The sequence below is a fragment of the Drosophila montana genome, unplaced genomic scaffold (genome assembly GCF_035044405.1).
Source record: "Drosophila montana isolate Dmon_TW-CO22-7 unplaced genomic scaffold, ASM3504440v1 contig_2178_1, whole genome shotgun sequence".
NCBI classification, from domain to species: domain Eukaryota; kingdom Metazoa; phylum Arthropoda; class Insecta; order Diptera; family Drosophilidae; genus Drosophila; species Drosophila montana.
Window position 1 is genome coordinate 4,190,433 of NW_026997075.1, and position 19,784 is coordinate 4,210,216.

Here is a 19,784-nt window from a genome sequence, read left to right on the forward strand (position 1 = left end):
CAAAAGACAACCGAGCCAAAGCATATTTTTCTTTAAAATAAACGGAAGGTAGACTCTTAAGGCATAAATAACTATGGTCTTAACATCTGTAATTATCTAATCCTATTTATGAGATATCCAATTTGGGTAGATATCAAAATTAGCCCGGTTATTGCATTTGATTGTTTAATAGGAACTGAATTTAAAACTGAAATCTAACAAAATTTGTGACAAAGGTTTGAACCACTAAATTTATGACACATCTAGTTTACGCTAAAAACATAAAAATAGTTAACAAGTCATGCCCGGAGTTGATGTTGATGTTAACCGATGTTGAACATTCCCCGTCAATCGTTACTCCATCGAAGCTCCTCGCAGTATTAGGCAGTTGATTAGTTTATTTCTATGCAAGTAGTTAAAATATGAATTTTGTTAAGCTAATGAAGAAGTTGAGATCTGGTCTATCAAATGTTCATTTACCTTCGCCAATGGCTTTTAAATATTGTCATGAAATGTTTAACGCATCTACGATCCCAAAAAGTAGATATACTCTTGGGAGAAATCAACAGCCAGGCCCTCAGTTGTCATGGAACGTTGCATAGATCCGAAACAAGATATACAACGTGCTTCTCTGTGCTCCTAACATATGAGCAAAATAGTGTCTATAGTCAACTAGCAAATATTGCAGCTCCTGAAGACGGCTTAAACATAAGCCATATGTCTCTGCAAGGGTATCTGATATTCGCCGTGCCGAAAATAACTGTTATTTCATTTGCGTGGGGCTTAAGTGAACTGTGGCGTGCTCTATATCGTCGCGCCATTTCACTCTGGCTGGCAGCTAATGGCAGTATTGCGGTTTGCACTTAATGTTTACGCATTTAGTTGGTTTTTAATTTTATTAAATTGTTTTAAACACTACAATTAATTTGTTAAAAGGCCATAAACAAAAATTTTTGTTCTTAATGTGTGTGAGTGTGTGTGTGGGTGCATGTGTCTGTGTGTGTGTGTGTGTTTTCTTCGCTAATTTTGTAGTTATTTCATTTTCGGGCTGTGTCTTATTGGGTTATAATATGTATAATAATTTCCTGGGTCTTATAATTACAATGGCAAACAATAATTACATTTCAATATGTTTTTATGCATAATGATGCTCTCATGTTTAGATCATTATTGTTGCAAAATTCAAATTTCTGCATACCCTCTATGCATGCAAGTGTGTGCCTGTCGTGTGTGTTTGTGTGTGTATGTGTATGTGTATGTGTGTGTGTGTAATCAAGTGTAGCCGTGTGTGTCAGTTGTGTTAGTTTTCTTCTCTCTTCTTTTTTATGTTGCATTTTTTTCATATTTGTTTGTTTGCATTTTTTTTGGTTGTTTTTTAAACGTTTTTCAATAAATTATCAATAAACAATTGAAAGGTGTTTGAAATAAAGATGTGCATGGCATAATTTTTTTTTTGCTGCTACTTTTGCTCTCTAGTTGTTGTTGTTGTTTTGTGTTTGTTGTTGTTGTTGTTATTTTGTTGCGGTTGCCTTTGCCTTCGCTTTAACATCTTTCATCTTTTTAATAAGGACATCAATTCAATGAGGGCATGTATGCATCATGCCAATTGATCTCAATGTTGGGCCACTTGGTCTGCAGGCAGGTGACCATCGGATTGGAGGTGCAAATCGACTTGAGATCGCCCTCCAGCAAAATGGCCGAGCCACAGTAGTAGCGCACCTGTGTGAAAATAGAAGACACTCCCATTAAAAAGAAATGCTAGGGCAAATAAAATCGAGAAAGTAAGGATAACTTCGGCACGCCGAAGATTTAATACCCTTGTGAACACAGTGTGAGAAAGGTTAGATCGTCAATGCTTAGTTAAATGAACAGAAAAAATATCTTACTATAGTGCTATATACTTAAGTAGTTCGATATTGATCGGATCTGACTCATATGTACGCAGCATAGTTTAACGAATAAATGGCGAGTTTGGTTAAAATATCTTAATAAACAAAAAAGTGCCACATACAAGATATTGACAAAGAAAATCTCAGTTTTCGGATCGATTCTTGCTATAGAGCTATATGATATAGTCCGGAGCTGATAGAACTGGTTAAGAAAGCAGAATATGATCCTACGTCAACTATATGATATAGTGGTCCAATGTTGATTGATGATTGATGTTGCAACTGCAGCACGGGTCTATGCGAAATCTCAAAACAATTGAGACTTGTTTGCATAGAAACAGACAGGCGGATTAGACTATATGACTAAGTTGGGTCGAAAATGTGTGCTTCGTGGCAAAAGTTTAATAACCATTATAAGGGTATTATAAGGGTATAACATGTAAGAATAATCAAGTGCAGTGTTCGATAAAGAGATAAGCTGGACTCAATTCTGAATTTGCCTAATTATCTTTCGTACCAACCAATATTCATACATTAAAAAAAAAACAGCAAATATAATACTATAGAAATCGGAAAGCCCTTAAGGAAGGTGCGAACAGTACAGTTCAAAATATACGATAGGTTTTTGCCAACAACATGTTGGCAGCATAAAAATACAAGTAATTTTGGTGGAGACACCTTACAGAAATCGAATTCAGCTTAATGATTAGTGCTGCAATCCAGCATATGTGCTGACTGCAGTCCACGAAGAAATCTATGCCAATGTTCTTCAAGGCAGCCTCGAAACTGAGAGACTAATAAAAGACGGACAACTCAACTCATGCTCCTGTTTTAGATTATAATAAGGGATTAAAGGGATGCCTTCAGTGAGTCACATAAATTGATAATTGGAGCACTTTAGCAAGCTGAATGCTCACCTTGTTGTTATCATTGGAGCCGGGTATGCCATTGTAGTGCAGCAGCTCGAACGTATCCGGCGTTGAGCGGCGCTCCAGCGGAAAGAATTCATCCATGAAGGCATTCAAAAGTATGATGCCGAGATTCTCTGGATCCAAACGCTTTTGCATGAGACTAACACTATGTTTGGTGTAAGGGGATGAGATGAAGAAATTAGGCACTCGTCTAGCAGCAGAGGTCAGGAGCAACTTACTATCCCGGCTCGCTGACCAGATTCAATGCGGCTAGCACATCACGGAGCAAGGTGCTCGATATGAAATTGTTGCCCTCCGGATCGTAAGACTTAAAGATCCGACGTCCCGTCTCCGATGGTGTCTCTGGCGAGACGAGCCTCTTTTCATTGCTAAACAAAACTGTAGCACAAAATGGAATGTTAATACATATGATATACGGACAACTAGTATTACGTACCAGTTAAATGCGTGTCAGAGCCCATTACCCATACTGGGTAGCGTGGATTCTTAAAAAACGAGCCCACTGTACAGTAGCGCATCTGCTCCATAAGTGTTATAAATCCAATATCGCTCTGCTCACAAATGCCTCGCAGCTTTAGACCGCCCACATCCTGCTCATTGTCCCAGACATGGGCAACGGCGCGTCCAGTTAGCATCAGATTGATCAACGATTGTGCCCCATAGCCATATGTGCTGTGTATAAGCGGCTCCGATGTGTCCGATATATCAGATGTCACCTGCTCGGTGCCCTTGGTTAGGAATACCGAATACATAAACAATAGCACACCGTACGTATTCGATAGCTGACTATAGTTTTCCACATAGTAGCGAGCCACCTCGGCAATGTGCTCAAAGTGGAGCGTATGCAGGCGCTCATGGAATTGATCTGGTGTCAGTTCCAAATTCAAACGTGTGGTGACCAATGCTGCATCTTTTTTGGTTGCGACAGTAGCAGCAGAAGCGGCATTAACAGCCGCATCAATTCCAATTGTCTCCTCCGCCTCAACAGCCGCTTCAATTGCATCAGTGGGCGGCGTCAGGCGACGCTCTTTGGTTGATCGCCGTTGCAGTGTGACAATTTTATAACGCGGCGCTCGGCAATTCTTCAATATGTTGCACAAAGCTTCGATGAGCAAACTCTGACATTTGTCACTGGGCAGCTGGTAATGAGAATAAATCGTTTTACTATTGCCAGGGGCAGTGTCGTGTGGGCGGGTGCGTGGGCGGATGTGTGGGCTGAACTTACCTTTGTTAATTGTATGCCTGGCATGTCCATGATAATTATCTTAAGCAAGTACGCCTGCACGGGCGCTATCACAGCACAAGGACCGCCCTGTTTTTGCACCAAAGCCGAGGGCTCCACATCACTAAACTCAAAGCCTGCAAATGCATTTATAATTGTATAGAGATACACACACACATAAATGCACACCTACGCACGCACACACACGAAAAGCGCGCGCTGTTTGGGGGCGCTGTCGTTTCGGGTGGTGCAACACATCGACTTACCTTGAGACCAACGCTTGAATACATCTTCGCGCACACTGTCGCCCCACAGCAAGTGTATAATCTCGCGCAGCTCTCGTATGTCGCTCTCGTTAGGACGCAGCAGTTGCTGCTGTTGTTGTCGTCCAGCAGCTGGCGCTGTTGATGATGGTGTACTGCCACTGGCCATGGATGATATTTCTTGCTGCTGCTGTTGTCCTGCTGTGTTGTGTGACTGCGATTCCAAGGCTGTTGACGCCAACGTCATCGACGCCGAGGCTGATGCAGTTTTCGGCGAGGCGCACTTTTCGCTGCGCTGCTCCCGTTCGCATGCGTCGCTCATCTCGAGTCGTTTTCTTTGCTGTAGGAGGGAGGGGGATACGGGTATTGGAATCACAATATGTATTCGCCTTTATCGAAATCGAAATACAATAAACGCAAAGTCAACTATTTAGGTTGGCATTTTTTTTGGCTATGCAAATGCAACAGTGTAGGGATGTACAAAATATGGGTGCATCAATGCCTATCGATACGATTGCACGATAATTGCGAATGCAAGTGCTGCCAATGCATGCTAGTGATGTCATTTAACAACTGATTGTCCCTATGTGCCGTATATATCGATTGCTTTTGCAAAATATTTATCGTTCTGCATCTGCTTTTAACAGGCAAGCGCAAATTTTCTACAATTAACTGCGTATTGCATTTAAAGAAATACAATACACTTATGTAAAATTCTTATATCAAGAACTTAATCGTTTTTTTTTTGTATAATTCCTAGGTGTCTGATGAGAAGCGCTAAATTGCAATTCAAAAAATTGAGTTTTATATCGATAGTACATCGGTTGGTTTATTTGTAATATTTTATAACATTGGGTTACTTAACACCCTACACATGATAACGTTGTTTGCTTAACACTAATATTCTCATTTTAAAGCTTTTCTGATTAATTTGTACATATTTGATAAATGCAAAATGTGTTGAAATGTTCAGCATTCAGTGAATAGATACGGTGAATATCGATTTATCGATATGATCAAAACAATCTTGGTTTTTAATTCGGCCGCTGGCTAAAACAAAAAACAAAAGCGCGCCATGGAACCGAAGTGCATTTTACCTAAAAACTCGAAGATAAAAAATAAAGGTAGACTGGTTGCAAACGCAACAAACAGCAGGAAGCCTGAAACTGGACGCCTCTATTATTGTCGCTCCTGTTTGGTTGCCTTTCCTCGGTTTCTCGTCTGCAAGGCACATGAGCAGCTGTGCGATACGCGGATCGCCCGACTGCACATATGCAAATATTGCCTCACATTGTATGGCGATGAGCAGCTGCGTCAGCGGCACATCCAACGCAAACACATGGACGGCCGCTATATGTGCCTGCAGTGTGGCACATTTGGCAAGCGCTACAGCTCATCAATATTCCTGTACAAGCATGTGGTTTCATGGCATGGCGAACACTCGCTCTTCTACTGCGCCATGTGCGCGGACAACTGTAACGACGCGAAGGCGTTTAGCTGCATGAGCGACCTGATTGCCCATGCCGAAAGCGACCATAGTCTGCAAGGCGATGGCAGCGTTGTCGATGAGACTGAGGATCTGGAAATGCTTGAGGAGAACATTGACGAGCTGCTGCCTACTGTTGATTGGGACGATGATCTAACATTTGGTTGGCCTATGGATTTAGATAAGGAGTCGTGCATTGCCGATCCAAAGCCCAAGCCCAGCGCCTATGTTTGTCCACTTTGTGCCAATGGATACACCGGCAGCATCAGTCTGCTCAAGCACATTGAGAAATCGCACAATCGCAATCCACTTGACTGCATTTTCTGTGGCAAATCGCACAAAAATCGGGAGGCCATCCGAGCACACTTGCAGCGCCAGCATGTGCTATTGCGCGCCCACATTTGTACCGTGTGCCAAGCGGATTTCACCACCGCCGATCATTTGCTGAAGCACATGAGGAGCAAGCACCTGGAACGGGCGCACGTCTGTCCCGAGTGCGGCAAGTCCTTTGCCCAAATTAGTCATCTTACCGAGCACATGTTGTCCGAGCGGGGACATATAAAACACATCTGCAATCTATGCAACACGCAGTTCTTTCGATCCATCGATCTCACGCGCCACATTGAGCTTAAACATTCTTCAAACTTATAAAGAGGTAAGTTCTACATTTTTCTAGTTCATATTTGTCAATAGGAAAATTGGATAATGCTCTGGCAGAATCAAGTCAACTTAATGTTACCCGGTACTCAGGGCTTAATATTCGCATACATTGATAAAGACATCCACAACTGACGACACAATACCCTTTCGATAGTAATTAACAGCTTTAAATGGTAACCCGACTTTCAAACGGAAGAAAATACGAGTTTCTTGAAAATTGCGCGGGCTGGTCGACAAAATTTTTTGAAAATGGAGGAGTGTTTTACAAAAAGTCGAATCGCATAGAAAGGTGATCTCACATGCATGCATGTAAAATTGAGTATAAAATAGACATGGCCTGGCTGTTGATATGTGTACTTTATAAGATCTCTCATATTCGGCCAACAGGTTGAAACGATATGATATATACATATATCAGGTTATTCAATTATATAATCTTTGTCCACTTTGTGATTATCACCATACAAATCGATCGTGTTTTAGTAAAATACATATAATATAAGTGTATATATATAAAATGGTAAAATCTGAACTTAAAATGACTATGTATATCTTATTTAAATTGTGCCTTTGTAAATATGAAGTAAATGCATCAGCTTAGCAGCGCATTGTAAATGCGTGTTACAAATTGCACATAAATTCTATATATTTGTGTACGTACACACACACACACACACAAATATTTGACATCTGTGAAAAGTTGTTTGACTTTTAAAACCTTTGGCTGGCGCTTAAAAGCGCCTACATATGCTCTGTTAATTAACAGCGCACCTGCTGCACCCCCAAGCATTTGCACACAGCAGTCAGCCGCCGCCTGCCTTAACAGTTACTGTAAGAGTAGGAAAAGAAAAAAATAAAAACGTTGTGATCGCAGCAGCCGTGCGCGAGCGGCTGGGAGCGCGTCCGTTACGAACTGAGAGCGTCGGAGCGCAACAGCGGCGGCAGCGAATTAAACGTTATTGTCATTAAAAGTCTTGCTGTTGGCCCACACAGGCGACAGTTTTGAACGAATCGTGCTTGTGTTTGGATTGTCACGTTGTTGTCGCTGTCGACGCCGAACAGTTAACAATTCTTGTTTTTGTTTTTGTACGTGCATTCTGCAAAAAAAAAAAAGATAAAATTAAACTCGTGTTTCACATTAGATTTGTGCTAACGAGAGAGCCGAGAGCCGAGATTTCGCGTAAGTGCATATGCAAAAACAAAACAGATTTAACTTAACTACCAAAAAAATTAAAAAAAAAAACGAAATAAAACTGTGGCGATCACCGAACGCGACCCTCAGTCGACAACTTTTTGTTATTGTTTTTGTATTTTTTTTTTTTGTTGCTTTAATTTAACATTTGTTTTTGTTTGTGAATTGTTTTGCTATTTGGGCCTAAAGCTTTTGTTGCTATTGTTATTGTTGATATTGTCGCTTTAAATAACTTAAACCAGAACAACAGTTGATCAGTCATCAGAGCGAATTGTAATTTGTAATTTGGTTCTTAATGTTGTTGAAGTAAAACAAAAAAACCACACAAATTAAAAATAAATTAAAAAAAAAAACAATAAAAAAACCCCGTGTAAATCGTTGCGCTTGACTTAACGCATATTCCAACGTGTTTTACAATCAACGGAGTTTAAACAAATACTTGAATCAAGCGTGTGTAATGTGCAAATTGAATTAGCCAACCAAAATTAGATTAATTGCATTACTGGGGCAACAATTGATAAATCTATAGCTGAGAAGAAACAAGCCTTCAATCTATCAATAAACTATAATTCAATATCATCAAACTTAAGAGAATCCTTATCCATCATTTAAAATATAAATAATCCAAAATAAAATATAAGTAAACTATAATTTAATATCATCAAACTGAAAAGAATTCGTATCTATCCTTTAAAATAATATAAATAATCTAAAATAAAATAATCCAATAAATATATCTAAACTTTATACAATTCTGCTGCAAATTCAATTTCATAAACGCATCTTTAAGTAAACAACTATTATCGTTTTGAAAAAAAAAACCGCTTAAACTGGAATTTAAGTGTTTGAGCCGGGACAGGTTCAATTGGATTTATAAATCATCATAGCTATAATCTGTTTACACATGCTTCTAGTTTTAATGGGATTTCGTACTGAATACTTAACAAAAAAAAAAAGTGCGCAAATCTTATCGAATAGATTATTCACAATACTGAGTTTTTATCAATATGAAATCTTATTCCCTCCACGCTCTCAATTTTGTTTTCCTGGGTTTTTGCCCTCGACCACCGAGCTGTGAACTCAACGATTCAATCTACCAAGCCGCTTGGGGCCCATCAAATCCATAATTTATCTTGTAAAATTGCCCCAGTCGCCCGCAAGACTAGCCCTCTACCTCAGAGCTGGTGCAGACATGTAGTTATTAAGCATACTAAACATGCTCCAGCCACGAATATCTTCCCTTTTCATATATTAACAAGGGGTATCTTACAATAAACTTCACTTATTATGCTACAAAATGTGCAAGGGCTATTTGACAAAAGGCGATCATAGCCCATCCTTAAAAATATATACATATTAGCTTTAAATTTAATTATATACATACATATATATTTATATTCTATATATGTTATATTGCACTTGCAACAGCTAAATGCAGGGTATATCCTGGACGAGAATCTCTGACCAAAGCACTTTTACTTATTTTTTATACCCTTTTCCCGTTTAAAATGACTTAAGAAAAGGTATACTCGGCTTGTGCAAATTTATGCAGCCGGTAGAGGTAAAGCATCCATTAAGTTGTGTAGTTATATATTCTTGAACAGGCTGCCGAGCTAAGTCGATTAAGCTAAATCTTCATAAGGAGCTAGAATATTGCTATATGATATATGTATGCATATAATCGTGTATTTTATACGCAGAACGAGCCTATTTATTGGCGATATTGTTTTCCATTCTCATACTTTATATATAGAGATATCGATTTTGATAAAGAGTTAGGTACCCAAAGATCTAGAATATTTTAATTCTTGCCCGAGCTTTGTACAGGGCATCTGCTGGCGAATACCCCTCACACTATAGCACTCTATAATTGTAATTGATTTGCCTTTTTGCGTGCGCGGCGCGCAGACGCTTCTGTTATCTGTCTCTCTGTTGTATATGGCCCTTTTGTTTTTCTGTTATTGTTATTGCTGCTGCTGCTGCTGCTTGTTGTTGTTGTATGTTGTTTGCTGTTTGTTGGGGTGGCATTGCTGGAAATTGAAATTGGCACTCGTGCGCAATGGGAAAGCTTTGCTGGCAAAGATGGCTGAGACGCCTGAGACCTTACCTGGCAACGGGAGCGGCATGACGCACCGCGCCGCAATGTGTCTGGCAGAACGGGTAAAACCGCAGCAGCAGCAGCCGCAGCAGCAATAACGACTACGACAGCAGCGATCGGTTAACGACAATACAATGCAAACGCATTGACTTATTAATTAAAACGTGCTTAATTTGTAATCTGTACGCAGGCAACGTAGTCATAGATGACATTGGCATGCGCTGCTGTTGCTGCTGTTGTTACCGCCGTAACGCATGACTAAATACCGCACGATTAGTGATAAGCGGCGCCGGCGGCTGCGCAGCGCCAATTTTTCTATGTATGTATTCACATACATACATATATGCACGCACACACATTTACCTTTCGTTTATATATAAAAATATTGCGAAAACAGATATTGCCTTGCATTTAACAGTTGTCGTAGCAGCTAATAGCCTTGACTCATGCTAACAGCGCCCTGTTAACTGACTGATTTTTAAATTTGCTGCTTCCTGCAGCCACCCATGAATCACGCAGGTGAGCGAGCAACATACAACAACAACAACAAACAGAAAACTGCTGTCATATCAATCAGCATTTGTTTGCTTAATGGCAAAGAAAAGAAACAAATAATAATAAGAAAAAAAGGCTGGCGCATTGATAGTAGCGCACATATGATTGTTGTTTTTGTCTCGCTGATTACATAAATAAACACTTCTACGCGTGCGCATGTGTTTTGTGCAGGCATCACCAGTGTGTACACAAAAAAAAAACGCTTGCATGTATGTACATACATACATAAATATTTATGTTATTGTAATTGGCTACGCTGTAAAACTAAGCTTTTAATACGTTTAGGCAAACTTCTCTTACCGTTAGGTACTGTGACGCTGCTGACTTTAAGAGCTAAAGCTATTTTTAAACAACCTGCAAGCGCATACAACACACACACACACACACACACACGTACACGCCAATACACTCACGCACCCTATCGCTCGTCTCTTGTGGTATTCCATTTCTGGTTTTTGTCATTTTTTTTTATGTGTGGCATTCTTCGGCTTGCGCGAGCTTTCAAATGCTTGCAGCTTGTGGGGGGCCATTTTGCATATTGTTGCATTTTCATGAATGAATTGCAACGCATTGGTGTTATTATTGTAGCTGCTGCTGCTGCGGCTGCTGCTTAGCTGATAAACTGCCTTGAGCTGCTCGCTATCAGCGTTTGCATGCTTTGTTTTTGTTTTGCGTGCCATTATCGGCGAACAACAGCCGCAGCAGCAGCAGCAGCAGCCGCAGCAGCAAATGAAAATGAAAATGAAACGCGCTCACTGACCTATAATAAGAATTTTCATAGCTATGCATGCCAATGTATGTACATATGTACATATGTACATGCTATGTGCATGTATCTGCACGCACAGGCAGTTATATACACACATACATACATACATATATAGACCACACAATATGTAAGGACTACAGCTTGATATGGGGAACTTTAATTAAAAGATTCGCCTTTTAATTTTGTATTTCTCTTCAACATAATTAAATTATCGTTGAGATATCGAATCCATTTATAAAAACATAATTAAATTTCCGCTTTGGCAAATGTTTCGATCGAAGCGAAACATATCTAAATTACTTTCTTTTTTATACAATGCTTTTAATATATTACTTCACATTTATCGAACTTGTTCCAATTACATAAAGTGCGTATTAATATTTGAGTTCTATAATTAAAAAAACAAGAACTCCGTCTTTAATTGATCAACAATATTAAGTTCAAAACTGAGAAATAAATTAGTTTTATAATCTCATGTGAACCATATTTTTTACTTTCGTTTTTTATAAGGTCATTCTCCTTTTAACCATGTTATCGTTTTGCTGCAATCTCTCGTAGCCTTTGCTTTATTATGAAATGCAAATTTTAAAATATTTTCATTTCCTCCGCTCTATGCGGTGTGTGTCACGCCGAAAGAATTTCCCAAGACGTATGCCGGAAATTGGGAAACCTTTTTCTATGCGTGAATACCTTTGCGTAGCGTTTTGTAGTTCTGTCACGAATTCATAGGGTATTGTCCGCTGCGATCAGGACAATGAATTGTCTTGTCAATCTTTTTTATTTGAATACATACAAACATCCTAGCTAGTGTCTTTATATATTATATATATATATAAATATATCTTTTATGATAACCAAGGACATTATGGGATATTGCAAATTATCGGACAAAAATGTGATTTATAGAAAACACTTTTCAGGCATTTTTTTTACTATTATGCTGATTACTATATTGAATAGCTTTCAGTAAAGTGCTAGGATTATATATCTACGTCCACGGGGACGCGGCAAATCGCAGTCTTAGAGCTAGATCTGGATTTGGACTGAACTGACTACTTATGGACGTGCTCTACAGATCAAACCCTTTGCCCACCCACTGGGGGCGTGGCAAAGAGTTGTGTCTCTCTATGAATGGGTAGCCTGTTTCCAGCTGTTGGACTGTGAAAGAGTATCACGCAATCGGCTGCATCCGCCTGCAACATTCTTGGTTGTTGTTTTTCATGCTTCCGGACAAGAAGCCTACGCGCCAGCTTATCGAAGCAGCCAGCTGATTGAAGAGTCAGATCAACCAGGCCAACAAAACAAACATTGTCCATTCATGGCCAATAGTGGCAAGTGTCGCGTATTCAACTATCCTACATGGAAGTCAGTGTACAAAGGGTATGCACGTTTAAGCATGGCATTAAACAAAAGGGATGAAGACTCAACTTTGATATTAGATTTAGGCCAAGTAAATTGATTGTGCGCCTATTGCGCGACAGCGAAATCATTATTAATATTAGTTTCAAGGTTGCAACTCGTGCGGTTAAAACCCGGAATTTCAAGTCGAATCTTAAGATTTGAAGGGGACTAAGATTAATACAAAAGTAAAGGTAGATGCCAATTTTGGTAAATGATTAAATTTAGCCTGAAAGTTCTATATGAAAATATTTACGGCTTGCAATATTCTCAGTAGAACGGACAATTAGAAATTACAAATGGAATTGTTTTATGGAAAATGTAATACAAGTTAAGGTTTGAACCAAAAGGTTGGGAGTTGGTTCAAACCGCAAATCAAACTAGCGACTGATTCAAATTATTATGATTCCTTATATTATTACTATGGAAATTGGATGAAACACATTTTGTTCGGTTCGGTAAAGGGCTCTTTCACTCAGCACAGGGTATTTTCAAGTCGGTCAGCTGCCTTTTGCTGAATACCCAAGCAATCAGTTTGATGATTTACTTATTGATATGCCCGACGCATGGTTGTGAGCTCACACACGCACCCACACATACAGAAATATACAAATATATGTATGTACTTTTGTATGCATGTGCGAGTGTGTATATTTATGATAACGCTGCATTTGTTGTTATTCTTTATTTATTGTTGCGTCTACTTTTGTATCAATGTCAAGTTAACCATAAAAAAAGGTTTTGTCACTTACAGTTGACAACAATACAACAACAAATACTGACCCCAATTCCAGTTGGTTCTGTCTGCAAGTCTGTGAGTGGGTGGGTGGATGTATGTTATTGGTGTGCGTGTGTGTGTGTTTTTGTGTGTGTGTGCGTGTGTGTGTGCACACCTGCTGCATTGACTCGTACAGCCGCTGACTAGCCCATAAATAAATCAGCAAACAGAACCAGCAACCACATCCTCCACTGACGTCTTCTCGCTCATCATAAATTTTGCCATAAATCACAGTCAAGTAGACAAATGAAAAGCTCTGCTGCTTGAATAAGCTTCAAAATACAAACATGTTAAGTGTTGTGCTCTCTCTCTCTCTCTCGCTCTCACTCATTATTTCCACGGCTTTGCTCTATTTGCAGACAACAACAAGTGACAGACAGCCAGCGATAACAGTGCACACGCTAACAGCGCGCCAACAACAGACGTTTAGCCATGACACAAACCCAGCATACAACGCGCAGTTGCAGCAGCAGCAGCAGCGACTTACAGCATGCGCAGCAGCGACGCCGACGCCAAATGTCAAAGCAATTTTCGGCACTGTTGCTGCTGCTGCTGTTCAGCTGCGGCGCAGCCGTCACGACTGCCGCTGCGACTGCGCAGTCGCGCATCTATGCGCGGCCGCAGCGTGCAATAGACGACGCTGCCGCCGAAGTCGAGGCAGCGGAGGCGACGAGCTGCTGCCAGGGCGCAGCAGCCGCATCTGTTGAGCCTGTCACGGTGAGTAAACACAGCTTGGCGCCAACGCGTCGCAGCGAGACGTTGCATATTTGGGTCAGCACCCCGTTGCAGTTGCAGTTGCAGCGCCAACAGCGCCCGCTTTGATAAGAGCCACGCAAACGGACAGCGTGCCCTGGCCCCTGGCATTGATAGTGGCCGCCTTTTGATGCCAAGACAAATAGCGCGCACATTCCGCTTTAATTAGGCGTTACTCATGCGGCCACCTCGCACTTGTATTTGCTTCGCCAATTAAAAGATAAATCCGAAGCTTCCTTCCCCCACTCGCTGCACACCCACCTGCGCAGGGCAGCGCCTCCACCTCAAAGCAGAAGTCGCAACGGAAATGATATTTTTGGAATATTTATGCGAGGTGGCAGTAAACAAACGTTACGCGTTTGTTTACATAGATACAGATACAGATACAGACCAAAATATAGATACAGATACGGATACGGATACAGTTACAGTTATCAGTAAAAACAATTGGATCGTATTTCGCCGCTTTCCGCTTTTCTTAGAACTGCGACTGCAATATGTGAATGGAATTTTTATTGTTCCTGGCAACGGAAACGTTGGGCCTAATCGAATGACGCGTTAAAGTGCAGTTAATCTTTGAAAGCTACCTGTAAATAATGCTTGGCATAATTGGATGTTTACATGGGCATTACCTAGCTAAGAAAACAAGCCATATTTTTGCAGGAACAGCTCATTTATGTTGTTTGCAAATATCTTGACTTTCATAAATGAATTTCCACTTATCTTAAATGTCTCGTTATTTAATCCCCCGGAAATCTGAACACTCACTTGTCGACACGTTTCGTCGATTTTGTTTGGTTCTATCTCCGATCTGATATATATAAATATATGTATATATGTATGTATATAGAGTATTTGTCCATTTTGCCACTTACCCCATAGAAGCTCCACATGAATGCAGGTTGTTCAGCACGTTGTTGATGCACGGTTCCGTAAATTTAAGTTTTGTGTTGTGGTTTTCTTCTCCCCTTAATTTGTGTGTTGCATTTGTGGTAATAATGTATATTGATTTGAATTTATGTGTTGCCCTCTTTCTAAATGCTACTAGGATCTGCTCCATATAGTTTGCGGTTAATTTCACATCTCTAGCAGCCGGACAGTGCCTACTACGATCTTACACTGTACAAAATAGGTCCCCAATAAGCATTTTATCTTCTTAATATGCACACATACACTCAAACACACACAGACAGGCACGATCTCCCTTAGCCTCACAGTCATCTTGGTTAACTTCGGCATTTAATGTCCGATCCTTATGAAATTTTCAGGGCATAAAAAGGGCATACAAATGTGTGTAAATACCAAAGCAGACGATTATAGCTCGCCAAATCGTGAGGAACGCTGTAGGTATACAGAAAGTGAAATATTTTGTATGCTCAAAGCTCCAATTTATGCTCAAATAACGGGATTTCCCTATCGATTTTTTTTATCGATTTCATGAAAACGCGGCAAGCTATCGCTGAACGAAAACAAACCTGTTTTGCTTGAGCACATGGAGGAGCTACGTTCCAAATTTCAAGTCTCTAGCTCGCATAGTTCTCGAGATCAGGGCATAAAATAACAAGGAATTTTGTTGTTTGAACAGCTTGAAAAGCTAACTATTTTCGTACCCACTCTCCCTCTTACCCTCTCTCTCTCTCTCTCTCTCTCTCTCTCTCTCTCGCTCTCCTTCTGTTTACGTGCTAATTAGTTAGTAGCGTCTAAATGGCAACTAGCGGCAGCAGGTGGCGACACCATGATTCATGGTCAAGGCACGAAGCCGCGACTCGACGACATTGACGCCAATGCGAGCGACGTGTCAATTGGTCAATCAGGCAATACAACAAACAGCTAAGCCCCGAATGGCATTTGGCACGTGTTTCGCAGGGAATACGCTGTGGCTTGAATACCCTATCCCCGGGTTGACTCAGCTCTCAAAGCTGTTTGGCTCTGGACGACATAAAAATAGCAAAATAAAAGAAAGAAAAAAAAAGACGAAAAATGTGCTGCGCGTGTTTCAATGGAATTTGTTGGCCAACGAATCGCTATTGGCCTGGCCAGTGACTAATCTGCCGAGGGGCAGAGCCTACTCTATACGATACATAGTACATATACTGCCGCATCTACAGGTACAGCTAAAGGCACTGGTACAGGTGTTTTCTATTGATTGCATTCGTCTGAGCCTTTGTTTAGCTGTTTTTCTCAGACAAAACAGAGCCAAACAGTTCGAATATCGAAGAACGCAATAAACGAGTTGATTCTTCTCTGTTATTGTTTAGGGGCTTCGCGTGTTTCAACACAGCTGTTTTTTTAGTTGCTCTGTTAATTTTCAATCTCCATATCTAATTGTTACAGAAATCGTCTGTCGGCAGAGCCAGGCAGGCAGACGGCCCAGCAGCTTCCATGCCAGGCAAACCATTTCGCAAGCTTGCACTTAAACCACTTGCGAATTATAATCTCGTGCTTTTATGCCGAGCACCTGACGTTCACTATTGCAGCAGCTATTACCTAATTTGTTTTGTTTTAATCATTAGCAAAGAAGTTTCTCACTTTTGAGTGGCACGGCATGTGACGCCGTGTAAAAACGAAAACGTTTCCACAGAAATGTATTGAAAATAACAAATTTGCCGCAATATCAATCAAATATGTTTCGGTTAATACACCGAACCGAACCTGTTCTTATACGGTATTGCATTTCTTTAGAACTAAGAAAAGAAAGCTGTCGATGATCTCCGACCTTAACGAGTTAAGTTTATAGTATTGATTGAAAATCAAAGTGAGAGTGTGCTCTAGTTAGCCGAATATAACCTAAAAGTCCCATTAGTTACCCTAAGCCCAGCGTATCCCAAAGCTGTCCCACGCCTTAAACTGCACCCTGCACCGGTTCTTCCGCCTTGAGCCCCACACTATGGAAAATGTGTTCTTGAATAACTTGGTAGTACCTTGTCCTTCCTCTAGAATGTCAACCTATACCAAAAATCGAAATATACCAAAGAACGCAGAAATGCGTTTTTTTGCTATTTTGTGAGAAACGGTGAAAGTAATCCGAGAAGTCAGCTTTGCATGATCTACGAGAATCTACATAACATACGGAATCCTACAAGTTGCGAGATTTGGCCAAAAAACGTTTTTTTGATAATCGATATTTATCGATTTCGTGCAAAGAAACGTTTGATGTAAAAAGAAATGATAATAATCAAAATAGAACAAAGATTTGTATTATTAATAATAATAAAAAATTTGCATTTCTTTTCGCACAGCTCGCACTGGAACTGAGCAATGTGACGGCAGACTTTGGCGAAGCTGATGGCTCCGGCGAGTCCTCCAAGGGTAAGAAGCGCTAAGAAAAGAAATCTGATTGTGTATTTCTGATTAACTAATGCAATCCTTTACTTTACTCTTCCTGCCACAGAGAACTTTAAGCGCAGCGTGTCGCGTGGTAAGTGTAAAGTTCGATTTAATAGATTCCCTCTCCATCTTAGGGCAATTGCTAATCGGTTTCTTACCCAATTTAGCTGAAGTGCGCTATGCAACGCCCGCGAGCTGCTCACCACAGCCCACCATTGTGGAGCTGAAGCCACTGACGGAGCAGGCCGGCGAGCAGACGGCATCGAATGTCTACTATACGCCGGCGTGTACGCGCATCAATCGATGCAATGGCTGCTGCGGCTCCACGCTGATCTCGTGCCAGCCGACGCAGACGGAGACGCTGCAGCTGCGCGTCCGGAAGGTGGAGCGCTTTGGGGCAAGCAGCAAGCGCGGATCTGCCATTGTCAGTGTGGAGCAGCATTTGGCCTGCAGATGCGATTGCCGCATCAAGGCCGAGGACTGCAATGCGTACCAGGAGTATCGCAAGGATCTGTGCCGCTGCGAGTGCCAAAACACGGATGCGCGCGACAAGTGCCTGGAGCAATCGGATCACAAGTACTGGGACGACGCCAACTGCACCTGCGCCTGCCGCTACAATCAATCCTGCACCACCGGCACCGTCTTCGATGAGACGCAATGCAAATGCACCGATGTGAGTGACGGCAAAGACGCCAACGAAATTCCACCAACTCGGCGATAGATTGATTCAAATTGAGTTTCGGTTGCGGTTGCGGTTACGGTCCCGTTTCTGGTTGTGGGTTCTGTTTTCCGGGCTGGTTGTTGGTTTTGTTTGTCTAACGCTCATCCACAATGCAAACAGACTTGAAAGGCGCACAAGCTTTCACTCAGGACTTCAAAATCTGAATCAATTCGTGCACATATATATATATATATATATAGATCTTTTATATATAAATATGTATGTGAACGTTTCGTTTATTGTCTAAGTTTTATTGCATAATTGTTGTGTTAATGTCCTAATTTAAAATGTGTTTCTGTTTTATTTTCTTTTACGTTTTATTTTAGATCAAAAGTCTCGAGTATTATTCCTAGAATACACACATTCTATAGCACACTGAAAACTCATAGATCCTTTGCTTGTTGTTGTTGTTTGTTTGTTTGTTTCAAATATGTGATAAATATTAAAAAAAAAAAAAAAAAAGAAAGGCAGCTTTATTTGCAGAAGAAATTCGAAAATCATACATCACAGTCACATAACCATAATCAATCAATCAATCAATACAGCAACAAACAGCGGTTGAGAGAAAGAACTATTTGACAACAAAATTAATCAAAAAAGAGAAATAGAAAATTTAATTTTGAAAAAAAAAAACATTTTGTTTGAACCGATTTGTGATACGTTTGCATTCGAAAATTGATATATATATATATATGAATATGAATATTTGTAAAATTGAAAAAGTTAAATGATTAGGAATTTGTTTAGAGAATGTTTAAGGCAAATGTAACTTATAGCTGAGTTGAGGCCAAAACACACACAACGTTATTTGTGTTGCATTGTGTGAGTATTTTGTTGATTTATGTTTATACACACATATGAACCCATCTATATTATCCTGCATGTGCTTCGGTATCCTAAATCAACCCAGCTTGGTATAAATCTGCACCTGCTTGATATTCCCCATATATATGTATAGTTAACAGCCATTAACCAACTGACTCTTATCATATACAATTATCTTAATGCATAAATATCCAATATATACATATATTGATTTTGTTTCTGTATCCTCAGCCATCGGCGCCCAGCGATGTGGCGGACCGCAGACGCTTTATAGTACAGGCCGTCGCCGTGGAACCGGACAACAGCACCCTCTACAGCGTCTAGGAGAGATATTTCGGGGCGGGGCGCGGCGTTCGTACTGAAGTTTACTAAAGCATACACAAATTACACCTATACGTAATTTAAAGTACTTTATATTATTTATAAAACCACATAGCTTTACTATCTTATCTAGCTATACAGCCCGTTCATATATTTCAGTATTCCCTCTTTTGTTTTTGTTTTTTTTTTTTTGGTTTGTCCGTTAATTTTAAAATCGATTTTCATTTGTTTGTTTTTTTCTTGATGGGATAATTTGTGTAGCTCCCAGAATTCGTGCATTCCATTTAATTATGTGTATGTTTATTCATTTGCTTTATTTAAGTTTTAAAGTTTTCGCATTTTACACAACATTTCTGTCAATCGTAGCCCTAAGATATAAATAACAATCGCAGTTCAATTGTCGTCTTTGTATGAACTAATTGTAGCCGAGTTACTATAATTAATAATAATATATATATCATTATTCCGTGTCCGTTACATCCATCAAAAAAAAAATCAATTAATAATGAACAAATTGACGTGCTTGTGTGTACGTAAAAAGAAAATGAGAATGTTTTATTTTTATTCTATTTAATCAGAACTCTACGAATCTAGAGGAGATTTTCGTTTTGTGAAC

At 40.1% G+C, this 19,784-nt stretch overlaps 3 protein-coding genes across 5 annotated transcripts; 2 read left to right on the forward strand and 1 right to left on the reverse strand.

Annotated features, from left to right (window-relative positions):
* Positions 1–856: 856 nt before the first annotated feature.
* LOC135427583 (ubiquitin carboxyl-terminal hydrolase MINDY-3 homolog) lies at positions 857–15,008 on the reverse strand. 2 transcript variants are annotated; one of them, XM_064681130.1, is made up of 8 exons: positions 14,850–14,869; positions 14,743–14,785; positions 4,289–4,625; positions 4,026–4,159; positions 3,237–3,939; positions 3,019–3,178; positions 2,786–2,945; positions 857–1,698 (listed from the first exon to the last, which is right to left on the reverse strand). In XM_064681130.1, exons 1-8 carry the CDS (start codon positions 14,852–14,854, stop codon positions 1,552–1,554), a joined length of 1,689 nt encoding a protein of 562 aa, XP_064537200.1. In that variant the 5' UTR covers positions 14,855–14,869; the 3' UTR covers positions 857–1,551. The 2 variants fall into 2 exon arrangements, with proteins under 2 accessions (XP_064537200.1, XP_064537201.1); XM_064681131.1 differs by lacking the exon at positions 14,743–14,785 and having other exon boundaries at positions 14,850–15,008.
* Positions 5,307–6,422, forward strand: LOC135427586 (zinc finger protein 629). The gene has a single exon (XM_064681133.1). It carries the CDS (start codon positions 5,361–5,363, stop codon positions 6,420–6,422), a length of 1,062 nt encoding a protein of 353 aa, XP_064537203.1. The 5' UTR covers positions 5,307–5,360.
* Positions 13,654–19,189, forward strand: Pvf1 (PDGF- and VEGF-related factor 1). 2 transcript variants are annotated; one of them, XM_064681134.1, is made up of 5 exons: positions 13,654–13,938; positions 17,214–17,283; positions 17,366–17,392; positions 17,469–17,974; positions 19,079–19,189. In XM_064681134.1, exons 1-5 carry the CDS (start codon positions 13,654–13,656, stop codon positions 19,169–19,171), a joined length of 981 nt encoding a protein of 326 aa, XP_064537204.1. In that variant the 3' UTR covers positions 19,172–19,189. The 2 variants fall into 2 exon arrangements, with proteins under 2 accessions (XP_064537204.1, XP_064537205.1); XM_064681135.1 differs by lacking the exon at positions 19,079–19,189 and adding an exon at positions 18,349–18,511.
* Positions 19,190–19,784: the final 595 nt, after the last annotated feature.